At 48.5% G+C, this 21,051-nt stretch overlaps 7 protein-coding genes across 7 annotated transcripts; 3 read left to right on the top strand and 4 right to left on the bottom strand.

Annotated features, from left to right (window-relative positions):
- Positions 1-153: 153 nt before the first annotated feature.
- Positions 154-5,331, top strand: FIESC28_04959 (uncharacterized protein; the record flags this gene model as incomplete). Its single annotated transcript, XM_031159106.1, has 3 exons — positions 154-875; positions 996-1,173; positions 1,234-5,331. 3 exons carry the CDS (start codon positions 154-156, stop codon positions 5,329-5,331), a joined length of 4,998 nt encoding a protein of 1,665 aa, XP_031016871.1.
- Positions 5,332-6,779: 1,448 nt separating this feature from the next.
- Positions 6,780-7,886, bottom strand: FIESC28_04958 (uncharacterized protein; the record flags this gene model as incomplete). The annotated part of the gene is made up of 2 exons (XM_031159105.1): positions 6,780-7,525; positions 7,583-7,886. 2 exons carry the CDS (start codon positions 7,884-7,886, stop codon positions 6,780-6,782), a joined length of 1,050 nt encoding a protein of 349 aa, XP_031016870.1.
- A 370-nt stretch (positions 7,887-8,256) lies between these two features.
- On the top strand, positions 8,257-10,603 carry FIESC28_04957 (uncharacterized protein; the record flags this gene model as incomplete). Its single annotated transcript, XM_031159104.1, has 5 exons — positions 8,257-8,624; positions 9,263-9,539; positions 9,589-9,647; positions 9,699-10,008; positions 10,184-10,603. The coding sequence occupies 5 exons, from the start codon at positions 8,257-8,259 to the stop codon at positions 10,601-10,603; spliced, it is 1,434 nt and encodes a 477-aa protein (XP_031016869.1).
- A 220-nt stretch (positions 10,604-10,823) lies between these two features.
- On the bottom strand, positions 10,824-12,559 carry FIESC28_04956 (uncharacterized protein; the record flags this gene model as incomplete). The annotated part of the gene is made up of 2 exons (XM_031159103.1): positions 10,824-12,389; positions 12,506-12,559. The coding sequence occupies 2 exons, from the start codon at positions 12,557-12,559 to the stop codon at positions 10,824-10,826; spliced, it is 1,620 nt and encodes a 539-aa protein (XP_031016868.1).
- Positions 12,560-13,633: 1,074 nt separating this feature from the next.
- Positions 13,634-15,813, bottom strand: FIESC28_04955 (uncharacterized protein; the record flags this gene model as incomplete). The annotated part of the gene is made up of 3 exons (XM_031159102.1): positions 13,634-14,043; positions 14,470-15,561; positions 15,621-15,813. 3 exons carry the CDS (start codon positions 15,811-15,813, stop codon positions 13,634-13,636), a joined length of 1,695 nt encoding a protein of 564 aa, XP_031016867.1.
- A 686-nt stretch (positions 15,814-16,499) lies between these two features.
- FIESC28_04954 (uncharacterized protein) lies at positions 16,500-18,799 on the top strand (the record flags this gene model as incomplete). The annotated part of the gene is made up of 8 exons (XM_031159101.1): positions 16,500-16,518; positions 16,573-16,744; positions 16,796-16,905; positions 16,961-17,996; positions 18,048-18,163; positions 18,210-18,559; positions 18,611-18,730; positions 18,782-18,799. The coding sequence occupies 8 exons, from the start codon at positions 16,500-16,502 to the stop codon at positions 18,797-18,799; spliced, it is 1,941 nt and encodes a 646-aa protein (XP_031016866.1).
- Positions 18,800-19,034: 235 nt separating this feature from the next.
- FIESC28_04953 (uncharacterized protein) lies at positions 19,035-19,547 on the bottom strand (the record flags this gene model as incomplete). The annotated part of the gene is made up of 1 exon (XM_031159100.1): positions 19,035-19,547. One exon carries the CDS (start codon positions 19,545-19,547, stop codon positions 19,035-19,037), a length of 513 nt encoding a protein of 170 aa, XP_031016865.1.
- Positions 19,548-21,051: the final 1,504 nt, after the last annotated feature.

Below are 21,051 nucleotides of genomic sequence, written 5' to 3'. Positions count from 1 at the left end.
CGCTTAGGAAATGTATCGCTTTAGCCTCTTCACCATCAACGTTTTGGAAGCTAATTGTTAGAGTTTCCATTTACCGATAAAACCGATCTTTACACAGGCAATCCACCTATCGTTACCCATAAGTACAGTGCACTTGTGAGCAGGGTCGGCGCAATGCCACTAATAGAGATTGTACGGCTACCTGGCACGCAGGATCAGGTTAATAAAACCTCGGATAGTAATACTGTGGCGAGTTCAAACTCCGACGACCTCTCGACTTCTTCATCTCTCGCCCAGCGTCTTTTTCTTAATGGTTTTGCTCGGACTGATTCCGACTACATCAGCAAAGGCGAAGCTTTGCGACACGCCACTGAAGCAGGCTCTACCTATTTAGTCAGACAACTCCTTGACAGTGGAGCTGACGTTAACCAAGTAGGAAATAGTGGTTGGACTAGCCTCCATCTTTCCGCTCAAGGCAGATACTCTTATGAGGTACTGGATATGTTAGTTACGGCTGGAGCGGATTTGGCAGCGACAGACCAAACATATGGTCTTACGGCGCTTCACTGCGCGGTTCTTACTGAAAGCCCAGATACTGTCCGTCTCCTGATCTCACGAGGTGCAGATATCAGTACTCGAAGCAAGGAAGGCTGTCATCCTTTGCACTATGCCGCGGACCAGGGATGCGTTGAAATCATCCAGGTCTTGATTGATGCCAACGCTGATATCGAATGCGTCGACGAGAGCGACGCCACTCCAATGCATCATGCATGTACCCATGGACACCCGGACGCAGTACGGCTCCTGATTGACTGTGGCGCCTTGATCTCGTCAAGAACTACAGATGGTGATACGCCCTTACATAACGCTGCTTCAAATCGAAGATGTGAGGTTGCGTAAGTCTTTCTTCTTCCAATCAATCTACCTGGACTCTTGCGGCTAACAACAATGCAACACTACAGAAGTCAGCTTTTGGGATGTGGAGCGGATGTTACATCTATTAACAGCATAAAAAGAACTCCCCTCCACGTTGCTGTCTCTACAAATTCCCTGACTACAGCGCAGATCCTGCTACACCATGGCAGCGACATTGAGTCAAAAGATGAAGATGGCGATACGCCTCTGGTAGTAGCAGTCCTGTTCAGCTTTATTGAAATGACCACCTTGCTACTGAAGAACGGTGCAAATATAGAGGTGAGATCTGAAACAGGGGAAACCCCACTGCACCTTACGATAAGGCACCACCTACGACAGATGGCACAACTCTTGGTTGAGAAAGGCGCTGATCTTGAAGCGAGAGATGAAAATGGTCGAACAGCAGTGTTAGCGGCCGCTGCCGAAGGAAAATTGGAGGTAGTTCGCTTCCTGGTCGATCAAGGTGCTGACGCAAAAGTGACATGCAACGGGGATAATTGCATATACCTTGCAACCCAGGCGGAGAGCAAACCCCTGATACGACTATTCGCTGGTCAAGGGGTCCCCATTGACTCTCCTTCTGAGCTGGGACATACGGCATTGATGCAAGCAGCTTACAGTGGCAACACGGAGATTGTTTCTCAATTGCTTCGACTGGGTGCCAATGTCGATGCACAGGATACGGACGGTTGGACACCGTTACACTATGCTTCAAGCGAAGGTCATGAACGGGTCGTCGAGATATTACTCGAAAACAGGGCGAATCCTACCATAGCGACACATGTATCAGGTGACCGCGCTTATGAGCTATCTCGAAACCAAAATTATGACAACATCACGGCACGGCTTAAGGAAAGTGTACCTATTTCTCTGGTTGCACAAGAAGAGTCTGATGCAAGATCTGTTACTGCATTGCTGAACGCAGCAGAGAGTGGTCACTTGGCCCGAGTTATTCAACTACTTGACGAGGGAGTCGACGCCAACTCGCTTGATATAGACGGTCGCAGTTCTCTCTCTCTTGCTGCAGAGCACGGATGGATCGATGTTATTTTGAATCTCACAGGCAGGAATGCAGACTTAGATTTGAAAGATGTCTATGGTGGATGTCCCCTCTGGTGGGCTGCGAGAAACGGCCACCAGGCTATCGTTGAGCACTTAATCAAGCAAGGAGCTTGCATTGACAGTGTGGATTTGGATGGACAATCTTCTTTATCCGCAGCATCACAGCATGGTCATTGGTCAACAGCTAAAACCCTCATCAATAATGGAGCCAACCTCAACTCTTCCACTTGCTATGGCAAGGCGGCCCTACATTTTGCGTCAGCGGCTGGTAATCTGGACCTGGTGAAGCTGCTACTGGAATCAGGGGTCCATGTCAAGTATAGGACTCCTAAGGGTGATTCTGCTATGTGTTTGGCAGAGAAGTATGGTCATCTAGAAGTGGCGAAAACTATCGAAGCTCACTCAATACGACGTGAAATTGAGCCAGACAAGCAGATTACTACCGGCGAAGAAACGTCTAATTCAGGACAGTCGATCGAACTTACGCCTGCTATTGATCGCCAGTACTATTCTGCGTTGGTGGAGGCCTCAAAAGACGGACGGTTGTTGATGATCGACTTTTTACTCAAATCAGGACTTAGAATTGACAATCACGACCATGGAAGGAGAGCTCTTTATGAATCTGTTTCTCATGGCCATGCTACAGCAGTTTCAGCACTTATCAAACATGGAGTCGACTTTCACCTTCGGGATCCAGAAGGCCGCAGCTTCATGTGGCTGGCCGCATCTCAAGGTCACACGGATGTTGTTGAAATACTTCATCAATCTGGAGTTAGTCTACATGAGACAGACAACGAGGGGCGAAGTCCAATTTTGGAAGCTACACGGAATGGTCACGAGACATGCACGTCACTTCTGCTTCGTCTTGGAGCAAAGACAGAATCAAGGGATCTCCAGGGCCAAGGACCACTTTGGCACGCAGTCAACCGCGGTCATGGTGTGATTGCTGGACTCTTAGTTGAGTATGGAGCCAATATAGAATGTTCTGACCTAAAGGGCTACACACCTCTCATGGTAGCTGTACAAAAGCGAGATCGTATACTAGCAAAGCTCTTGCTCGAGGCAGGGGCCAAGATGAGACCAGAACCTATCCGTAACTACTCGCCGTTATGCTGTGCAGCAGATAATGGTGATGAAGCTATCGTGGATTTACTTCTTGATCACCAGGCGGAGCTTAATTACCTTTCAGATAATAAGCGGACTGCACTCCATCTTGCGACACTTGCTGGAAATACTATGGTTATCAGGATGTTGATAGAAGCAGGTGCAAAGGTTGGACTACGGGATGCTGATGGCAGGACAGCCTTATCGCTAGCGAAGGAGGGCACTAATGATTCAGCTGTGAGATTACTGAGTCAAGCTGGTCGCTTACGCCAATCCAGCCATAAAACCGAAAGCCATGGAAAAAGAGCTTCATATCAGTATCAGGCTCTCGACAAGAAAGATCACATCCGTGTCCTTGAACTGCACCCCGGGTCTCCTGGCGACATACTATGCTTTGATCTGACTCACGTCCAGCTTGGATTCAATGCCTCATTCGAAGCCCTGTCTTACGAATGGCGTGACAAGCACGGATCAGTCCCAGTTCAATGTGACGATAAACAAATTCTTATTACCCCTAACTGCAAAGCGGCAATGGAGACTCTTCGATTGCGTTCGAAGCCAAGGTATTTATGGATTGACGCTATATGCATTAATCAAAAGGATGACCAGGAGCGAAACCAACAAGTGGCTATTATGGGAGATATCTTTTGCGCGGCAGACAAGGTCCTGATGTGGCTCGGTGAAGAAACGGAAACAACCCAGGAGGCTTTCGAAGCAATTCCAGCAATGGCCGAAGCCCACCGTATGATTCTCAAAAAGGAAGGAATGTTGAGCAGTCGATCGAAAATAGAAGGGGACCCGATTGAGCTGATGGAGGATCTGCTACTGGTGGAAGAGATCTTTGAGGGCTTCATGGACCTAGTAACTCGACCATATTGGACTCGAGCTTGGATCTTCCCTGAAATCATCATCGGTAGTTCTAAAGGCATTGCCATGTGTGGGAGTCAGTCTTGCTCCCAGGTGATGATGTTGAACGCCCTGCGGGCTTTTGAGACATATCCCTCTACTCCGAAGTTCCCAGTATCTTACATGATGTCGCATGAATTCAAAACCTCAGAGGAACATGGGTTTTCAGAGGAACATGAATCTTCGGAAGAAGATCAAAGTTCGGAGGATGATGAAGACTCAGATGATCAGAGGACGCTGGGAAAATTGGTTATGACACTCCACCAGCTGAACGCCACTGACCCCCGCGATAAAGTGTTTGCTGCTTTGGGGCTCGCATCAACCCGGAAGAAGCTGGTCGACCGACCCGTTGCCGATTACACTATGACTGTAGCGGAGGTCTACGTAAATGCTACTCGCTACATTTTCGACATAGATGGTATTACTTACGCTTGGCAACTTGGCATCCGACGTAGCACCAAAACGACACCCGACCTACCTTCATGGGTCCCTGATTTCAGGTCGAGAACAGAGGGAATACAAGAAAATCCTTTCAAGGACTCGTTCCTGATGTCGAGACTGAACATTATGGAAAATCCAATTACAACAGAAACTTCTCTTCATATCGGAGGTTGTATTGTCGATAAAGTTATTCTTAAGTGGACAATAACAAAAGACATGGACCTCGGTGAATTTCTTTCATCAGTCGTCCATGCACTCGCGAGGCATAACTATTGCATCTTCGATAAATACCCAGATAGTTGGCAGTCACATCATTACACGCAAGTGTGGAAAGGCAGCCGTCTTGCTATGCCGCGAGTATCTCTACTGACTGGGATAGAGGAAGAGAGACTCGAGCCACAAATACTCGACAGAACTTACGCTAGGGCACTTATAGATACCCTGATGGACTTCAACGAGCATCCTTCTATGACATATGAGGAGCTTACATCGATAGCTGTTGGGTTTCTGGCTTTTGTGCTGTTGGTAGAAGACGAACAACTACCGGGTGTCTTGGAGCAAACACCTGATTACGCGGAGCAAGCCAGCGAAATGTGGTTTGATCGACTTGATAATGAACCGAAGTCCAGAGACTCCGGTCTTACTAATGGCGAGTTGATGGAGAAGATGTTGAGATACGGTGCAGATATAGTCTTTACAGAGAACGGCTACTTTGGGATTACAAATGGTGGTGAAGCTTCAGTAGACATGGTAGTGGCAACGCTGGGCGACGAGGATGTCTTCCGACTACTGAGAAGGGGAGCTGGGCCAGAGCGGTATTATGAATACGTCGACGAGCTCTTTTTCAACTTCCTCGGCTTTGGATGGGACGGCATACCGGGTAGGTTTAAGGATATAAAGATAGAGAGGTTAGAGATTCGCTAAATATGTGAGGTAAAGAAAAAAGCAAAAAAGAACAGTAAGTGGAGAAGAAGAACGCTATATGTGCTGTGAAGAGCAGGGGAGAAATGCAAGATCATTGGGAATTGCCATATTTATGAGATTATATTTTCTACCAAGTGCTCTCCTAGGGATATGAGAATCGTCATCAACAACTATGCTATACAAGTTGACCAAGTCTATGCTATAATGCCTTCTTCAAATAGTCTTTCTACCAGCTCTCTGACACTTTCGATAAGGTTCTACATACAGAAGGAATTTAGAACGGGTATTCGCTTGTAAAAGTTTTTGTTCACTATGAACCTTATCAATCTAACTCCCCGGAGATACTAGGTTGCGAGGAAGCAGGCTTGAGATCGATACTTGATTTTGATGACAGGAAACTAAGCAGACCGCTGGCTTGTTTGTCCCGTCAATATAAGTTTCATTGATGCAATGATAGTTTCTACAATGCCCTCCTCAGGGCCTTCTGCGACATTATAAAAGCATGGCTCTTCAACTTCCCGAACTGTTTTCCTTCCCTCCTTTGTCTTCAAGAATTTGCGACCGACCCTCCGCGATATTTGGGTCATTGAAATACACAGTAGTAAGTGCCTTGAAACTATCATCAATACCAACGTTTGGCCAACGTCCTGCTCAACAGTTTCAACTTACCAAGGCGAATACAAATATCTTACAACAACGCAACTAAGATTCCAACATGTCTTCCTTCCCAGGAGGCCGCGCGCCTCCTCCACGAGACAATCGACCGGGCAGAGATGCATCGCAATCACAGCAGCGTCCACTAAACCCGCCCGCAATTCCCGACGAAAGAATTATGGTCAGCCTAAGACCTGTCTTCAACGATATACTGAGACTGGCTCAGTTACTCAACCAGTCCGTTGTCACCGAAGGAAATCAAAGACAGCGCTATGCTATAGTTCGAAGAATCAACCTGCGACTGAGTCTCCATTTTGACCATTTAATCTACTACAACGAACGAAGAGAAGATGCAGATCGAGGACAGGAATCGAATAACCGAAGCCTTGCTGAATATGAGAATGAGATAAGGAGATTGGTGGAAATAGAGAGGCATCTGTTGTGGCTAATGAGGGTGACATTATCAAGGTAACCTCTCAAGCATCCAAGAGTGAAGCAATGGAAGGGGCCTACATAGGTTATAGAGTCTCACAGCGTTCAGGGCATACCTTCACAATAGGCGCCTCAAACATAAGAACACTGTGCAATTGATTATCACATTGAACCTGATCTGGGCTTTCAGTTAAGCTAATTGTAAGACCATCATCACTCAAGGTTTTTGAAGATATTTAAACTTCATAAACCCCCTCCGCAAATCCCGGTCTGCCTGAAGGCTTCGTGTCACCAAACCGGACAATAACCTGAAGACAAACTCGAAGCCGACATTGCTTGTCGAGGAACACCTGTCTGCCACCTTAACCGACGAGGATCTCCTCGTCGCTGGATTCACTCATCTCCTCATCCTCTTCGTTTTGTCCAAAGACGGAAGGCCACGCGAGACGAAGTGGTTCCCAGTAAGTCTTCCAGACCATCCGGAAGTTTTCTGTCGCGGGGTCAACTGGCAGGTTGAGCCCGTCGTGGGTGGCGTCATACTTCTCCTGGGTTGCTCTGATGTACTTTCCACCTTTCTTCCGGCTTGTAGCTTTGGTGAAGTCAACAGACCACGGGAAGCCCTTGATGAGGTCCTCGTCGTACGAGGAGCTATTGCACCAATCATGCAGCCACAAGTACCAAGGCTTTTCCGTCCTCAAAGCAGACTTCCTGGCTCGTTTGACAACGAGCCATTCCACCTTGTCCCTGAGGGTCATGTTCTTGAAAGCGTTACATTTGCCAGGTCCATGGCTTTGCGAATTGCAAATGGCGCAACCCGAAAGTACACCCTCTGGACATCTGACGATGCAGTTGATGAGACGGTGTTTCCCTGCGGGACAGAAAGGGCAATCGCCTTTCCCCTCTGCCCTTTTAGGCACAACGAGACCCGCTGGAAGATTGTTCTCATCGCGGCCATTATTTTTAGAGACGCGGGATTGAGTCTCGTTCTTTTGAACGGCGTTGAACCGATCAAGGTTGTATGACCAGACCTCCAAGCAAACCACCCCTTCTCCTGTCGTCCTCTTGACAGAACGGACCAGCTCCAGAGCAGCATACTCATTAGCGGTCACTGCCCAAATGCCGTCTCGGTGGTCGAGGGAAAACTACTCAGTATCCTCCCCATCACCAACTCCTTTCTGGACGAGCTTGGCTACAGTGTTGCCGCTCTGATCAGCCGTCTCCACCCTCTCAGCTTCAACGACCAGACGTAGCCGGGGACCCAGGATGGAACCTTGCTCAGGGTCGCTTCCGCGAGATGGAATGGACGATTCAGACCTACTGCCACCGCTGTTGCTCAAGTGGCCGCCGCGGGGAGTTTGGTCGAAGGTTGCATTCCGGCGATCGGATCGCGTAGACTGAACCAGATATGGGTCGAATCGACCCGGGCATCGATTATCTCTTGACTCTTGTGCCGCGTTGTTTCGAGGCATTTCGAAAAGTGAATCGTAGTTGTTGTGTGTAGAGAGAAAACTCTCAGGGGACGAAGAAATCTTTGTTTGTGCATACCTAGCCGTGATCCTATGTGCACTGCCTGCCTGGCACTGATGCCGGCCGCTTGTACTGCGAGCCAAGTGCCAGTGCAAACAACCGGCGATGCGGACCACGTGCATGAAGCTCGGCTGCCACCTATTCAGAAAATTTATTGCACAGCAACCTCTGCTTTCTACTTCTCCCAAACACACACAAAATCCTGCATTCGTCTTCAAATTACCCGACTATCAACAAGTATGCTCACATGAATGCTTCGGGCTATTGCCTACCTCTGCTAACAAATATCTTGCAGGCGATCACAACATCAAGATGTCCGGAGACAACCAGAAGACCGAGCAGCAGCCCGAGGTCAAGGGTGTCGCTGCCAACACCACTCATGGTCCCGATCAGTACGCGGACCGCTATATTCGCACTCCTGACGGCCGCTACACCGGTATCACCGATGACGAGGCTGTCCTTGTGGAGATGTTCCGCCGCGTCCAGCGAGAGACTGGCGTTGCTGCGGTGCCGTTTCACATGTTCCCTGTCACTAAGGCCGACTCCGAGGGGTTCAAGAAGAAGGCTGTCGAACATCGAATGGTCGCAAACCTTGGCCTCGCTCTGGAGAATGGCAAGAAGGAGGGACCTTCTGAGGACCAGAACCTCGAAGCCAAGGCCAACTCCAACACCAAGAACGAGTAACTTCCTCTACTGGTTCGCAACCGACCACGTCTAGGTATGATACATATTTCCACTCTTCTTTACGCTTCCACTGACATTTGCCGTCAATAGGTTTAGCTGGATGAATGTGGTAGGATCGGAGGGCTGGTTTTTAAAGAACATGTAGCGAACGGGAGGACATTTGCTGCGGCCAATAAGGGACGTGAGCCGTTTGGAGACACTAGGATTGCCCTTTTTGAATTCGGCTATCAATATAATGTCTCCTGCCAGATGCATCTTGACGATTGTGTGATGTGTGTGATTTGCTCGAAATTCAAGACAGCAGGACAGCAAGTAATTTACTGCGCGCCCGAGAGACAAGATAACTTGACCCCAATATGCCAGCTTTTAGGCTACTTTATTTTGGCTGTCCAGGTCTTAGAGAACATCTTTCTGTCACCCACCTGATATTACCCCAGGATCTCACTCGCGCAGGCAATCTCACACCAAACCCGAACGACAGCCCAGCGATCCGATTGGTGCCCACAGTCAACCACATCCTTGGGCTGAGCCATCTCAAGGCAGCGGTTTTCTCGCATCCATGATTCGACGCCCTGGAGCCAAGCATTGGCAAACCAAACAACCCTGGCGACTTTGAATAACAATGACGTTGCAGTCGCCCAGCAGTTAATAAGCGGCTCTGCCTCGCTTATGCTGATGCGACCTGTAAGACTTTCGCTGACTGGACTAGCTCCCAACTTTCCCGAACACTCATCCACGATGTTGAGGAGATGTCTACGAACCAGAACAGTCCGTACGTCACGACCCGTGAACAAGCGGTCGTAGAAGCATGGAGTCAGGGTTTCAATGTTGGAGCTATTGTCATTCTGATTTTGCTGGTTCTGTGCAATTATCGCAGGAAAACGCTCCTGCATAAGCTCATTCTTGGTGAAGTATGATCGCCCTTTGTCTCCACAAGACAAGTCTGACCGTTGGAACTAGTTACTGCTTGCGCTTGGACATGGCTTCTTTGCATTCTTCGAAGAGCCCGAATATGGATGGTATGGTCCCAATTTGATGCACATGCGACACGCAATGCTAACCCATGAAAGGATTTTGAGCAGCACCGCGACTCTGCTATACATTTCTTACTTCATTCATAATCTCATCGCTTGGCTAAAAATTCGACCGTTTCTCCCGAAATGGGGCGCAAGAGGCTTCATCATCACACTCCTCATGGTTCAGCCATACTGGGTACTGGAAACCTGGGCCAACTTCCAATATCATAACCATCTCGGCAGCCGAATCTTTGACACGACGCGACTACTCGAACCATTATTCAGAGACCCATGGTGGGTGTTCACTACCGTCAAATTGGTCATGGCTATCAGAGAGAACTACGAGTTTACGATTCCTGGTCTGGTTCGCACGAGCCCGCGATTTGGAATTATGCTTCTCTGTCTTCTACTTTCCATTACATTCTTGGTCACGGATGTTATATTTATGATTGTTGTATCAAAGCGAGGAGGAATGAACCCATTCTGGAAGGCAAGTCTCATTTGTGATTTGGATATAACTCGACTGACTTGTATTTTAGCTCGCTCTCGTTTTCAAATGCGCATCCGATGTAATCTTCCTCGACGACTTCAAGAGTGTACTGGACCGAATCTCGGAATCAGCGATGAGAAAAATCACGACCTTCGAATACCGAGATAATACTTCGCCATCGCTACAACAACCTGGATCCGAACGAAAGCAGTCACGATTTGGGTCGTCTTCAAGAGCCGAGATGGGGTCGATACTACGGCCGATGGGCTCTCGAGATGATGGTCATTACGAGTTCGCATCCAATTTCAGTCAAGCGTTTATGGAGGACGGAACACAGAGGCCATGGCATGAGGATGATTTACGAAGGATGAGCACGCATTCGCCACGCCACAGAGGCGAATCTGAGGATGCCATGTTGCCAATTGAAGAGGTAAGCTTCACAAGTTTGGGTAAAGGTTCGAAACGCTGACTATACCGAGACCGAGAGACCAAGAGGACTACAGGACATTCCTATGGAACCGGTCAGAGCGCGGACACGAGACGATCAGACACATTGAGATATTCGAGGTCTTTGAGGGGTATATAATTATTGAAAAGCCAAAAGCTTGCGATTGTTGGAATAGTAGTTAAAATCAAAAGAATATCCCGCTTTCATTTCAAAAGGGTTCGAGGGTTTGTCCAACCCATACCTAAATCTGGTCCTGTTTCCCTAATTCCAAGGCAATATTCAGCATACTACTTGGCCACCAAGATTTATCTGATCCAGAAGACTCATCCCGTTGCCGACTCAGGTATTTTATGACTTTTGTCAACTCACACTCCCCGATCCCACCAATCCACCAAACACCATCCAACAGCATGACCAAAACAAGCCAGTGAGCAAAGATGTCCATCGCAAGACGGGAAGTGTCGGAAGGAATACCATTGTCGCAATTGATTCCTTCGTCGGGCACGTTATCCGGAATGTTGTCAAATGTTGATTGAACGATACTCAAATATTCTCTTGGTACGCGGTTCAAAAACCACATAATTGTTCGGCGTAGTGGCTTTGGTGGCGTTGAGAAGGTCACTCGGGCCATATAATTCCGTAACCAAGGCGAGACATCCGAGAGCTGGCTTAATGCAGCCCAGCCATATTCCAAGTCGGGTTGTTCAGAGGATGTAGCGCAGCTTTCATCGTTCGGCGCGAACAACTCGCTCATGATATTGCTCAAAGCCTCCAGAGCTACAAGGCAGGCTTGTAGCTCGCCGTCATCTTTCGAAGAGTCCCAAGAAGAGGCGAGATGCATAGAAAATTGCAATGTCTGTGCCTTGGTGCGTAACTTCTCGAGCGCAGAGCCAGATGTCGCAGCGATGATAGGCATAAGCAGCTTCTCCGTCCGCTCAGTCGGTCCACTCTCAGCCATCGGAACAAGCCCACTTACGGGCTGGTTCAAAGTTATTGTCGGAGGACTAGCCGTGTAATCATCGAACAGGCTGAAATCTTTGGTAGAGTGAAGGAGACCTGTATATGCCAGATGGGCGGCGCGAATGAGCGTCATCCAGTGTAGCTGCGCAGGTGGCAAATTGGTGCACTTGTCGTTCTTGTTGGCCAACGCCTTCGACAGTTTGATACGAACAGCGTGGTTCGCGGTTGCATACAGAACCATGAGCGGAGCATTGGCTACGACATGATCATAGTGGTTGGCATGGGGTATGTCGGCTTGCGTCTGACGAAGTGAACCTCTATGATGCTCATCCGCGAGAGCCAAAAGATTCCGAACTTGCGCCGCATCGAACTCTATGCCATCGGCCTCAGAGAGCATGTCATGGCATTTGCGCACTGCAGCAAGTGCAAGAATCGAGCTCATGAGTGGTTTGCTTCTGAATGCAAGATTGGGAAACCCGACTTGCAGCGCGTACAAATCCTCGTCATCGTAGGCCATTGACCGCGCGGCGTGGGAAAGATAATAGCTGAATAGCTCAAGTTCTGTCGCGCCGAGGTCCACGAATGGCGCGACATTCTCGTGAGTGAAAATGTTGGCACTGAAGGTGTAGTTTGGTGTTGTTGCGACGTAAGGCGATGAGAGACTAGATGCGCTGGTGCCGGTGGAAAGAGTACAATCTGGACTTGGGATATTGAGGCTCTGAGATTGGTAGATGCTTTCTGTCTCCGATGGAGGTGACCTCAACGTCCGCGACTTTGGCAAACGAGGGTATTCGCATGGGATGTCCTTGTCGAGACATCTTGTGCATTGCGGTCGTACCTCGTCACACTGCAAAGGTCAGTCAACGAAATGAGAATGAGGCTGGGGACGCTCACCTTCTTTCTCCTTTGTTTGCATCCTAAGCATCCATGCCTGGATTTCGTGTGAGATCTTCGAGATCTGACCCCGGTTGGGCTCGGTGTCGCGCGGGTATCAGGAGACTGCTGAATTGAAGACATTGTCAGGGAATTTGTTGATGATCCTGGAATTGAGAGGTTCCACTGGACCCTATATACTCACCCGACACTCCGAGCTGAACCTTTAAGCTTATCATGCCGTTCGAAGTAGCGTTGGATGACCGCTTACTTCTGCGCAGGGCGCGATCCACAATCATGCCGCAGCCTGATGATTTGATATAACTTCAGCCTCTGAAATGCAGGCTACGTCAAAGCGTCAATTGACTATTCCGCCAGTTCCATGGGGAAGATCCACCATGTCCCTGCTAGGACACGCGGAGACTGCGCCTCGCTAGCTCAGCCCCAAGAATTTGGAATTGTTCTAGATGGAACATGGAGCCAATTGCAATGAAGACGATGCATCGAGGAAAAAGGTGTGTGTTGCATTTGGCGGTCGGTGACTCATTTTCGCGTTGCTGGAATCCCGACTTTTCGGCTCGTTGGGTGAGGAAGGCAGCATGTAAGACACCTGCCTGAGGCCCGAAACGGCAGCTATTTCAGTGTCCGAGTTGGCAGGTGGGTTACAGAAAGAGTGTCCGCTAAGGCTTAGGAGACGGAAATAAACGTACCTGGATTCCGGTCGAAGGTGCAATAAGATGATCAAGGTATTCTGTCTATGAGTCGCTTGTGGGTCAATTGTTCTGACGCTCGAGCGGATGGTAAGTGATTGCACGACGTGAGTAGAGTTACTGGCGAAGCTGATTCATCCTCGCAAAGATTGCGCCAGCTTGGGAAAGAGCGCAATTATCTGCTGCAGATGGAGGTTTGGTGCTACCATGCTACCTTCCAGGTCAAACAAATCACACATCATAGTCGTACAGATTGATTTGGCAGGCGACATTGCATTGATAGCCAAAGTTCTAGAGAGGCTACTCCTAATCACTCCAACGAGATACACTGTCCCATATTTTCGATAACAAGTCTCCTCCCCTTCCGCTGCATGTGCCCTAGAACCTAGCGCCCCTTTAACCACATTTCTCTCGGCGAGACAATTGCTAAGACATCTTAGTTGAAGCGGAAGAACAGTGAACAGAAGGTCATACCTGCACGTGACTGGTTACTAGCCATCAGAGGACGCTACTCGTTGTTGGTGTTTGTCTTGGGCTCAGAAGGCTTAGCCTCAGGGAGGTCATTGTTGGATAGCACGCGTTTCTCGACGGCGTTCTCCTCAAACTTGGATAGCTCCTCGTCGTTATTGAATTGGATATTAAAGTGAACCTCGCATCCTGTCTCTGACTTGACGCGTTCAATCATTCGTTCCAGGCTGGCCCCGGTAGATGAACTCCCAATATAGCCTCCATCACGAGTAGGTGCCACGAAGTTGGTTGCCTGATTGCTACCGGGCGTAGAGTTGACAACGGTCGTCATCTCATTACCCTCACGGTCTTTCATTCTGTGTACGTCGGCATTGGGGACACAAACAAGGCCATCTTTCTTGATGGGATCGAGCTGCTGGTTTTCGCCGGGCATCTTGATGCTGTGATTGTCTGAAGATATCTGTCAGCATATGAAATAGCCCAGAGCACTCATGTTGGCATACTTCTCTGTATATCGGTGATGTGAAGATGGATATGGGATTTTTTGTATTTATTTTTGGGAGAAGCAAAAAGCAGAGGTTGCTGCGCGGTAAAATTTCAAATGCTTGTGCATTATGAGCTTCATGCTTGTGCGTCGCGCTTTACGGCTGCCGGCACTGACAGCAAGTGTCAGTGAATCACCCGATCACCTACCTATGATTAGGTGCCTGGGTACCCAGGTAGGTAGTAATAGGTAGCCCTGTTCCAATCTATAAGCGGGAAACGTATGCCTCGATTGACTTCAACGTAGATTACATGGCTATGCAAAGTGCAGTTCCCATAACTGTATGGACTCAGTTAGTAAAGGCCTCCAAGTTCATGGCGAAGAAAACATACCTCCGGCAACAGCCCCTGCAGCAATCCCATTCATTACACCGCCCACCGCCTGGGTAGTATACTCACGAAGTCTTTCACGGTCCCTACGGCTCTTATCTACATTATCTTTCGCCTTCTTCAAAGACTTATTGGAAACAATGACCTTCCTCCGTTCTCCTTTCTTTCCCTTTATCTGTTTTGAATGGCGCATCGCTTGTTTGAACTGTTCGTCATATAGCGCTTGTAATTCTTGGAACTCCTTCTCTTTGGCCTCCAGTTGGGTTTGGAATTGCTGATTGAGATCGGAAATTCGTTGCTCGATAGCCTGTTTTTCGGCTTCGTGAAAGTCTTCAATCGTCCTAGTAAGCTTCTGCTGTCCTTGTTCTGCTTTTTGAATACTCTTATTGGTATCCAACTTGAGCGCTTGCAATTGCAGCGCATACTGCTCGTCCTTGCGAGATCGGGGCGTAGTTGTCTCAGACTCAAATGTCTTCATCACCTGCTTATTCTCATGCAGCGCCTTTTGCAACTTTTCTGCTATAGCAAGTCCAGCAGCGGTCTGTCCAAGGGTCTTTCTCTCATCGACGATTTCCCTTTGTAATTGAAGGATATGAGACGTGTTATGACCCGGGCTGCTGAGAAGATGAGAAATGATGCGTCGTGCTGATATAGTTTGAAGCCGCGAATCACAATGCCCATTCTCGTAGTGCCTGAACATAGCCGCTCCTTGAGCTATTAGCTCGCCAAAGCAAATCTTTTCGCTTGCTAGCTCGTTCTCTCGATCTTCTAAGGCCCTCTTCCTGATCAGATCGGGATGCTCTGGCCACATTGTTGTAACAATGACCAGCTTCGTGTGAATTGGTGACCCGCAAATAGCTTTGAGAAGCGTCAGGTTGAAACGACTTGGTCCAGACATCCGGTTACTGGATATTGAGTGGAGCATGATGATTCCATGTATACGCACGCCATTCGCATACGATGCGCCGAGATGAGTGGCGAGTATTTCTAATGTGTCGATGTCCGATCTAATCGTGTCGTTGAAACCCGGGGTATCGATCAGATAAACACGTTGACCCTCGTGCTCATACTGGAAAACGGCGATAGACTTCGTACCTGGAGTGTGTTACTGGCGAGGTCTTCTGATGGATGGAGTGGAGATGACCAAGACTTACACGAATACAGCCCATGGCTAACGACCGTGCTAAGTCCCGTGCAACTCGAAATAAAGGAACTTTTTCCTGCTCCTGTAATACCGGTGACAAGAAAGAATCGATCCGTCAGTCGTGGTTCCGTGAGACCTATGAACGTTCTAAAAGACTCGGCTTGTTCGATCAACGCTTCGACGGTCGGACTGTGCTCATCCATTGCGGCTCGCAGATGAAGATGCAACGCAACTCCGTATTGCTCAATTTCGTCAGACTGAATCTTGAAGAAATGAACCGAAATTCAAAGCCATGGTGTTAAAGACGATATTGGCAATATCTCGAAAATGCCTTGAATGGAGGGTAATCTTAGGATAAGGCGTGCCGGTGGCTATGGCATTCAGCAAGCGATAGGCAACAATGCATTTCTCATTGTCATTGGCGCGGTTTCATTCTTGATGCGCAGAGTACATGCACGTTGGCTCGTTAAGCCAGAAGTGGGTGGTCAGATACATATTCGATCCCGAGAAGGAGGCCTGAGCGACAGCAACACTGACGGCCGACATTTGTTTCAGGGAGGAATTACTTTCACACTTTCCACAGAAGGAGTATTCGCATAATTGTCAAACTATAGATTTTTTGGGGTCTTTTCTTCGACTCCAGAGCCGCTATGGACCTTCCTCCGAATTTCATCTCCCCTCCCATGAGCGACTGCAGGAAGGCGCCTACATGGCGGGGTTGCATAATAACCCAAAATGGCAAGGCATACCGACATCTGACCACACATGCATCTTGTTTCAAGCCAAAGCATGCGGCTCGTTCATCGCAGTTCCGAGCCTCGTCGTTCGGACGCAAGACATAAGCTCAAAGATCCCCCACTAGTCCAATTGTCAAGCGGCACACTTTGCTATGAAGTCGAGACCAATGAGTAAGTTCTTACTCGCTCACTAGCGAGCCTGATACTAAACTTCATTGAACGTAGAACCAAGGCAAGACCTCCTACAAGTGGAATGGCAGGAGCCATCTCCTGAGCACTCGGAAAGTAGTCAAGAGCTCAGCTCTTCAGACGAAGAGGAAATAGAAGATTTCCGCCCCTCCGTGAAACCTGCGTCTGGCGAAAACACCAAGAACTTTCGCGGTGGTCGCTTTCCCCGGTGAGTATCAGCCCAGTCACATAGAACTTGTCTCATCATGTAATTGTGCAGGCAAAATGATATCTTCATTGCAGTCATGGGCATCACTGGCTCGGGAAAGAGCTCTTTTATCTCCAAATGTTCCGGAAAAAATGTCAAGATCGGGCATAGCCAAACTTCCTGTGGGTTATTTGAAACAGCTTTTCATAGCAGGGATACGTCGCTAACTAATTACAGGCACGTCTGTAGTAGACGTGTATCCTTATGAGGTCTCGCGAGACTGCACGGTGTATTTGATCGACACGCCGGGTTTTGATGATTCAGACAAGACAGATACTCAGGTCCTTCAGGAGATTGCCGCCTGGCTGTCAGACTCCTATAAACATAGGATTCTTCTCCATGGAATTATTTACCTCCATCGAATATCCGACACTCGAATGCAAGGTTCTGCAAAACGCAACTTGATGACTTTCAATCAGCTATGCGGCAAAGATGCACTACGGAAAGTGATTTTAGTCAGCACTATGTGGGATATCACCCCCTCAGAAGATGCCGTTAGAAGAGAGGCAGAACTAAAAGAGACTTCCGCATTCTGGGGCTGGATGCTAGAACAAGGTAGCTCTTGTCACCAATACAAGAATACAGCAGATTCAGCAAGGCAAATTGTGTTATCGCTCACAAACGAGAAGGCCGAGATCCTCACAGACATCCAAGAACAACTGGTGGACAAGGGACTAACCCTAGACGAGACGACAGCTGGTCAGAGCCTTAATACTGCTTTGAGAAGAGAATTGCGCAAGCTGGCCAAGGAAAGAAAGGCTCTAGAGGAGGATATGAGAGCTGCCGGAGAGAAGCAAGACAAGAAGACACAGGAGGCGCTTCAACAGGAACGTGATAGGTACACAGTACTGATACAACAAGCAGAAGATAACACACACGCCTTGAAAGTAACGATGGAGAACCTCATCGCGAAAAGAGACGAGAGAGTTGCAGAAATGAAAAGAGAAATTGAAAAGCTCAAGCGAGAGAAAGAAGAGAGCATTCGAAGTGTGAAGGCAAAGCTCGAGAGAGAGAAGCTGAAGGCGAAGAACGAAGAACAGTCAAGACAGAAAAGGGCGGGCACAGGAGTAGAAGACCCCCAGAAAGGTAAACGCGTCACATATGGGCAGAGCTATCAGAATGGGGAGGTAAAGAGCCCGTTTGCCAAACCTCCGTTCTTGATATCTTTCAGCAACTCATTCTACATTCTCAAGAGCCCTAAGAAGTGGACCAGGTTGGTTTTCGACACTTCCCCACTCGATATTCGACTGACATGCTCCATAAGCAATATTGCAAAGCTCAATGATGTCCAGCCTAAGAAGCCGATAGAGTTTGGATGTATGATTGCAGCCGCCGGCAAAGCGTCAGCACGGATAGTCCGTTACGTGAATGGCGCATGGGGTACGAATTACCAGCAAAGAAACAAGTCTAGACTAACTAGTGATAGTGCTATCCAAAAGCTTTGCTCAAGCCTACCCTGGTTTTAACGACAATTTGAAAGAGCTTGGCCTGGAGAATCTCGACATTTGCGCGCTTGGCCCCGAACAACAGTATTATGCCCGATGGCTTGACGGTACCTGGTTCTGCGGCAATGTCTCAACCGTTCTTGTACAAACTATTAAAAGCCTCACACAGAGAGGGTTCAAAATCCTGACGATTTCCTTGGGATATGATGACTCTTTCTTCATCACCTACGAGCTCGATCCGGAACACATGGGCTACTTGTATGATCTACGACGGTATTACCGAAGTTTGGAACGGTTTCTAGAGAAAGGCAAGAAGAAAGTTGGCATACAGGTACGTCGCCCTGCTCTGGTCTCTTTAGACGTAACACTGATGTTCTTGCAGGCGATTACCCTTGATCCCTATAGCCAGATCGATTATATGGTTATTTTTACGGAGAATGATGAAGGTGATGGTGACCCGAAGTACAAGTTCCATTGCTCCAATGATAAGACGAGAGAGGCAGTGAGAAGCTGGTGGAAGGCAACTAAAGGGATCGGGGAACTATAACTTTAGGCTACCGGTGTTAGATGATCTTCACAACCTTTTGTATCTGGTGCAAGGGAGCGTCACTTCTCTCAATGGGTTCTCATTGCTACAACTAATGTAAGCTACCATTGCTCTACTGGGGGCCTTTTATTCATCTCCTCTAGATACAGAGCTCCTGCCTATGGGTTAGGAGGGATTGGCCTCGAGTCTTCTGCGACTATTCAACATCTTGGCCCTTCATACATCTTCCCTCCAACTCAACACCGATCTGGTGTACCTCTCACATCTTGAAGATCCAGTGGTCGGAGTACTCGTACTCCTCGCGTCGGATCTTGGCCTCGACAAGGTCCTCCTTCTCCTTCTCGACGGCGATGATCATCTTCTCGCGAGCAACAACAAAAGCCTCGAAGCGCTCGATGATCAAACCAGTCAAGTGTCCAACGGACTTCTGCTTGAGTTCTTCGATCTGCTTCTTGAAGCCCTCATTGCCAATCTTCAAGTTCGAGATGATGGTTTCGCGGTTCTGATACATGGCATCAGCAAGGTCTTCAGACTTCTCCTGTGTGAGAGGACAGTAGCGGTCCTTGCCCTTCTTCTCGCGGTTCTCGAACCACTTGTTCTTAGCCTGCTCCTTCCAATCGTCAACCAGGTGGGGGATCTCCTGGACATGGTGATGAGTCTGGTATGAGAATCGGTTGCGGATCTGAAGCTTCAGCTGCTCGATGTCCTTGGTGAGGTTCTCGATCTGGCGATCGACGGCATCGGGGGCCTCCTTAGTAGGTGAGTTAGACATCTTGTTGACTTGATGTTACTTGCGACTATTTTTTGTTTTGGATGTTGCTTGGTAGGGAAGTGGTGTGAGTGATGACTTTGTTGTTAATGGTGATGTGGTTGCGAGTTGCAAGATGGAGATGTTGGTGAGCAGAGGAAGAAGGGAGGACGAATTCAGGACTTCATACTAGCCAGATTATTGGTGTTCCGAGTATTGCTCGGAATGTTTCTAGCAGTGCCAAGTTTGTTCATGGCTCAAGACGTCCATAGCAGTGCCCGTTTGAGTTCATTGGTGCCTGGTTGAGCTGGTTCGATGTTCACGAGAAATCAACGTTCGGCAAAGCACTAAAATGCGCTAACAGTGACTGGACCCTTATCGCGAAAGAGCAAGGCGTACCTCTTGTTCCATAATGTTACCTTTTGAGCTGGAACAAGTCATCTTGAACAGGTTGGCTTGCTATCACACAATGTAAAACCAATACTAATGTTCTCGCGGACGGTTACCCTGGACCCCCATAACTCTGCATGTCGTGCGTGCTGAGTCGTTTCTTTAGATGGGTCATCAAGCCTCGTTTTAGCGGGGGGACCGGGTACCTGGATCCCACTACGTCTGAGCTTGCTAGTTGCCGTTTTTAGTGACTCCCACGAGCTTCAATTCGCTGGCTTACGAACCTAGCTGGCGAATCGGTCCACCATTTAATCTCTGATCTACCGCTCGGCGGGGCTTCAAACTCCGTGGGGTGAATAAGATGAATGGGTGATCATCTACAACGACATGATTGAGGAATGATTGCAAATGTGCAGTTTGCTCACCGGGCGCACTTTCCTGTCAAGGTAACGCGGCAGGGTACCGGTTGGGAAGGTGCAAGCCGGGAGAACAGACCATCATCTTCACTGTGTCAATCTTCACGATTATTCCTCTTCTACCTCTCAAATGGCGAATCCACTTCAGCGAGGGTCGTAATTTACTTTGCAAGGATCGCGACGGGACTCGACCGTTTGAAAGCAATATGGAAGAGCCGATTGTGGTGGAGGGTCGCTTTGGCTACGACGCATCCACCTCCGCAATCTGTCGTACCAATAGCCACAATATCGAGACAACGAAAAGGCCAGAGACACGGTCGACTAAAGTCCAAGAGTCCGTCATGTACACCCAGCTCACCTTCCATTGTCTCGATCCTCGAATCAAATACTTGCAGAAAAATGACATCGTCTCCTTGTGGGATCCAAAAATGAAGAAGTTTTTCCTGTCATGATCATCGCTTGGGGAGAGCGTATGCGATTCGGGGTTAATGATTCACTCGCTCACTGGGACCTCAGAGACAAGATCCCAAGATGCTACTCTCCAGCAAAGCCGGCAAATCCCCAATCTTGGACGACACGATACGGTGATTTCGAGCACCTGGCAGCTAGGCGCCAGGTCCGAGGAATATGCTTTAGACAGCAATGTGACTTCCCTGTCAATTGCGAGTCCGGTTGGGTTCAATTGAACAAGATGAGAGTCTTTGACCCAGACTGCCCCCACA

This window comes from Fusarium coffeatum (assembly GCF_003316985.1).
Source record: "Fusarium coffeatum strain FIESC_28 chromosome Unknown BRIP53273_contig_107, whole genome shotgun sequence".
In the NCBI taxonomy this organism is placed as follows: Eukaryota; Fungi; Ascomycota; class Sordariomycetes; order Hypocreales; family Nectriaceae; genus Fusarium; species Fusarium coffeatum.
This window is presented reverse-complemented; position numbering and strand designations above follow the sequence as displayed.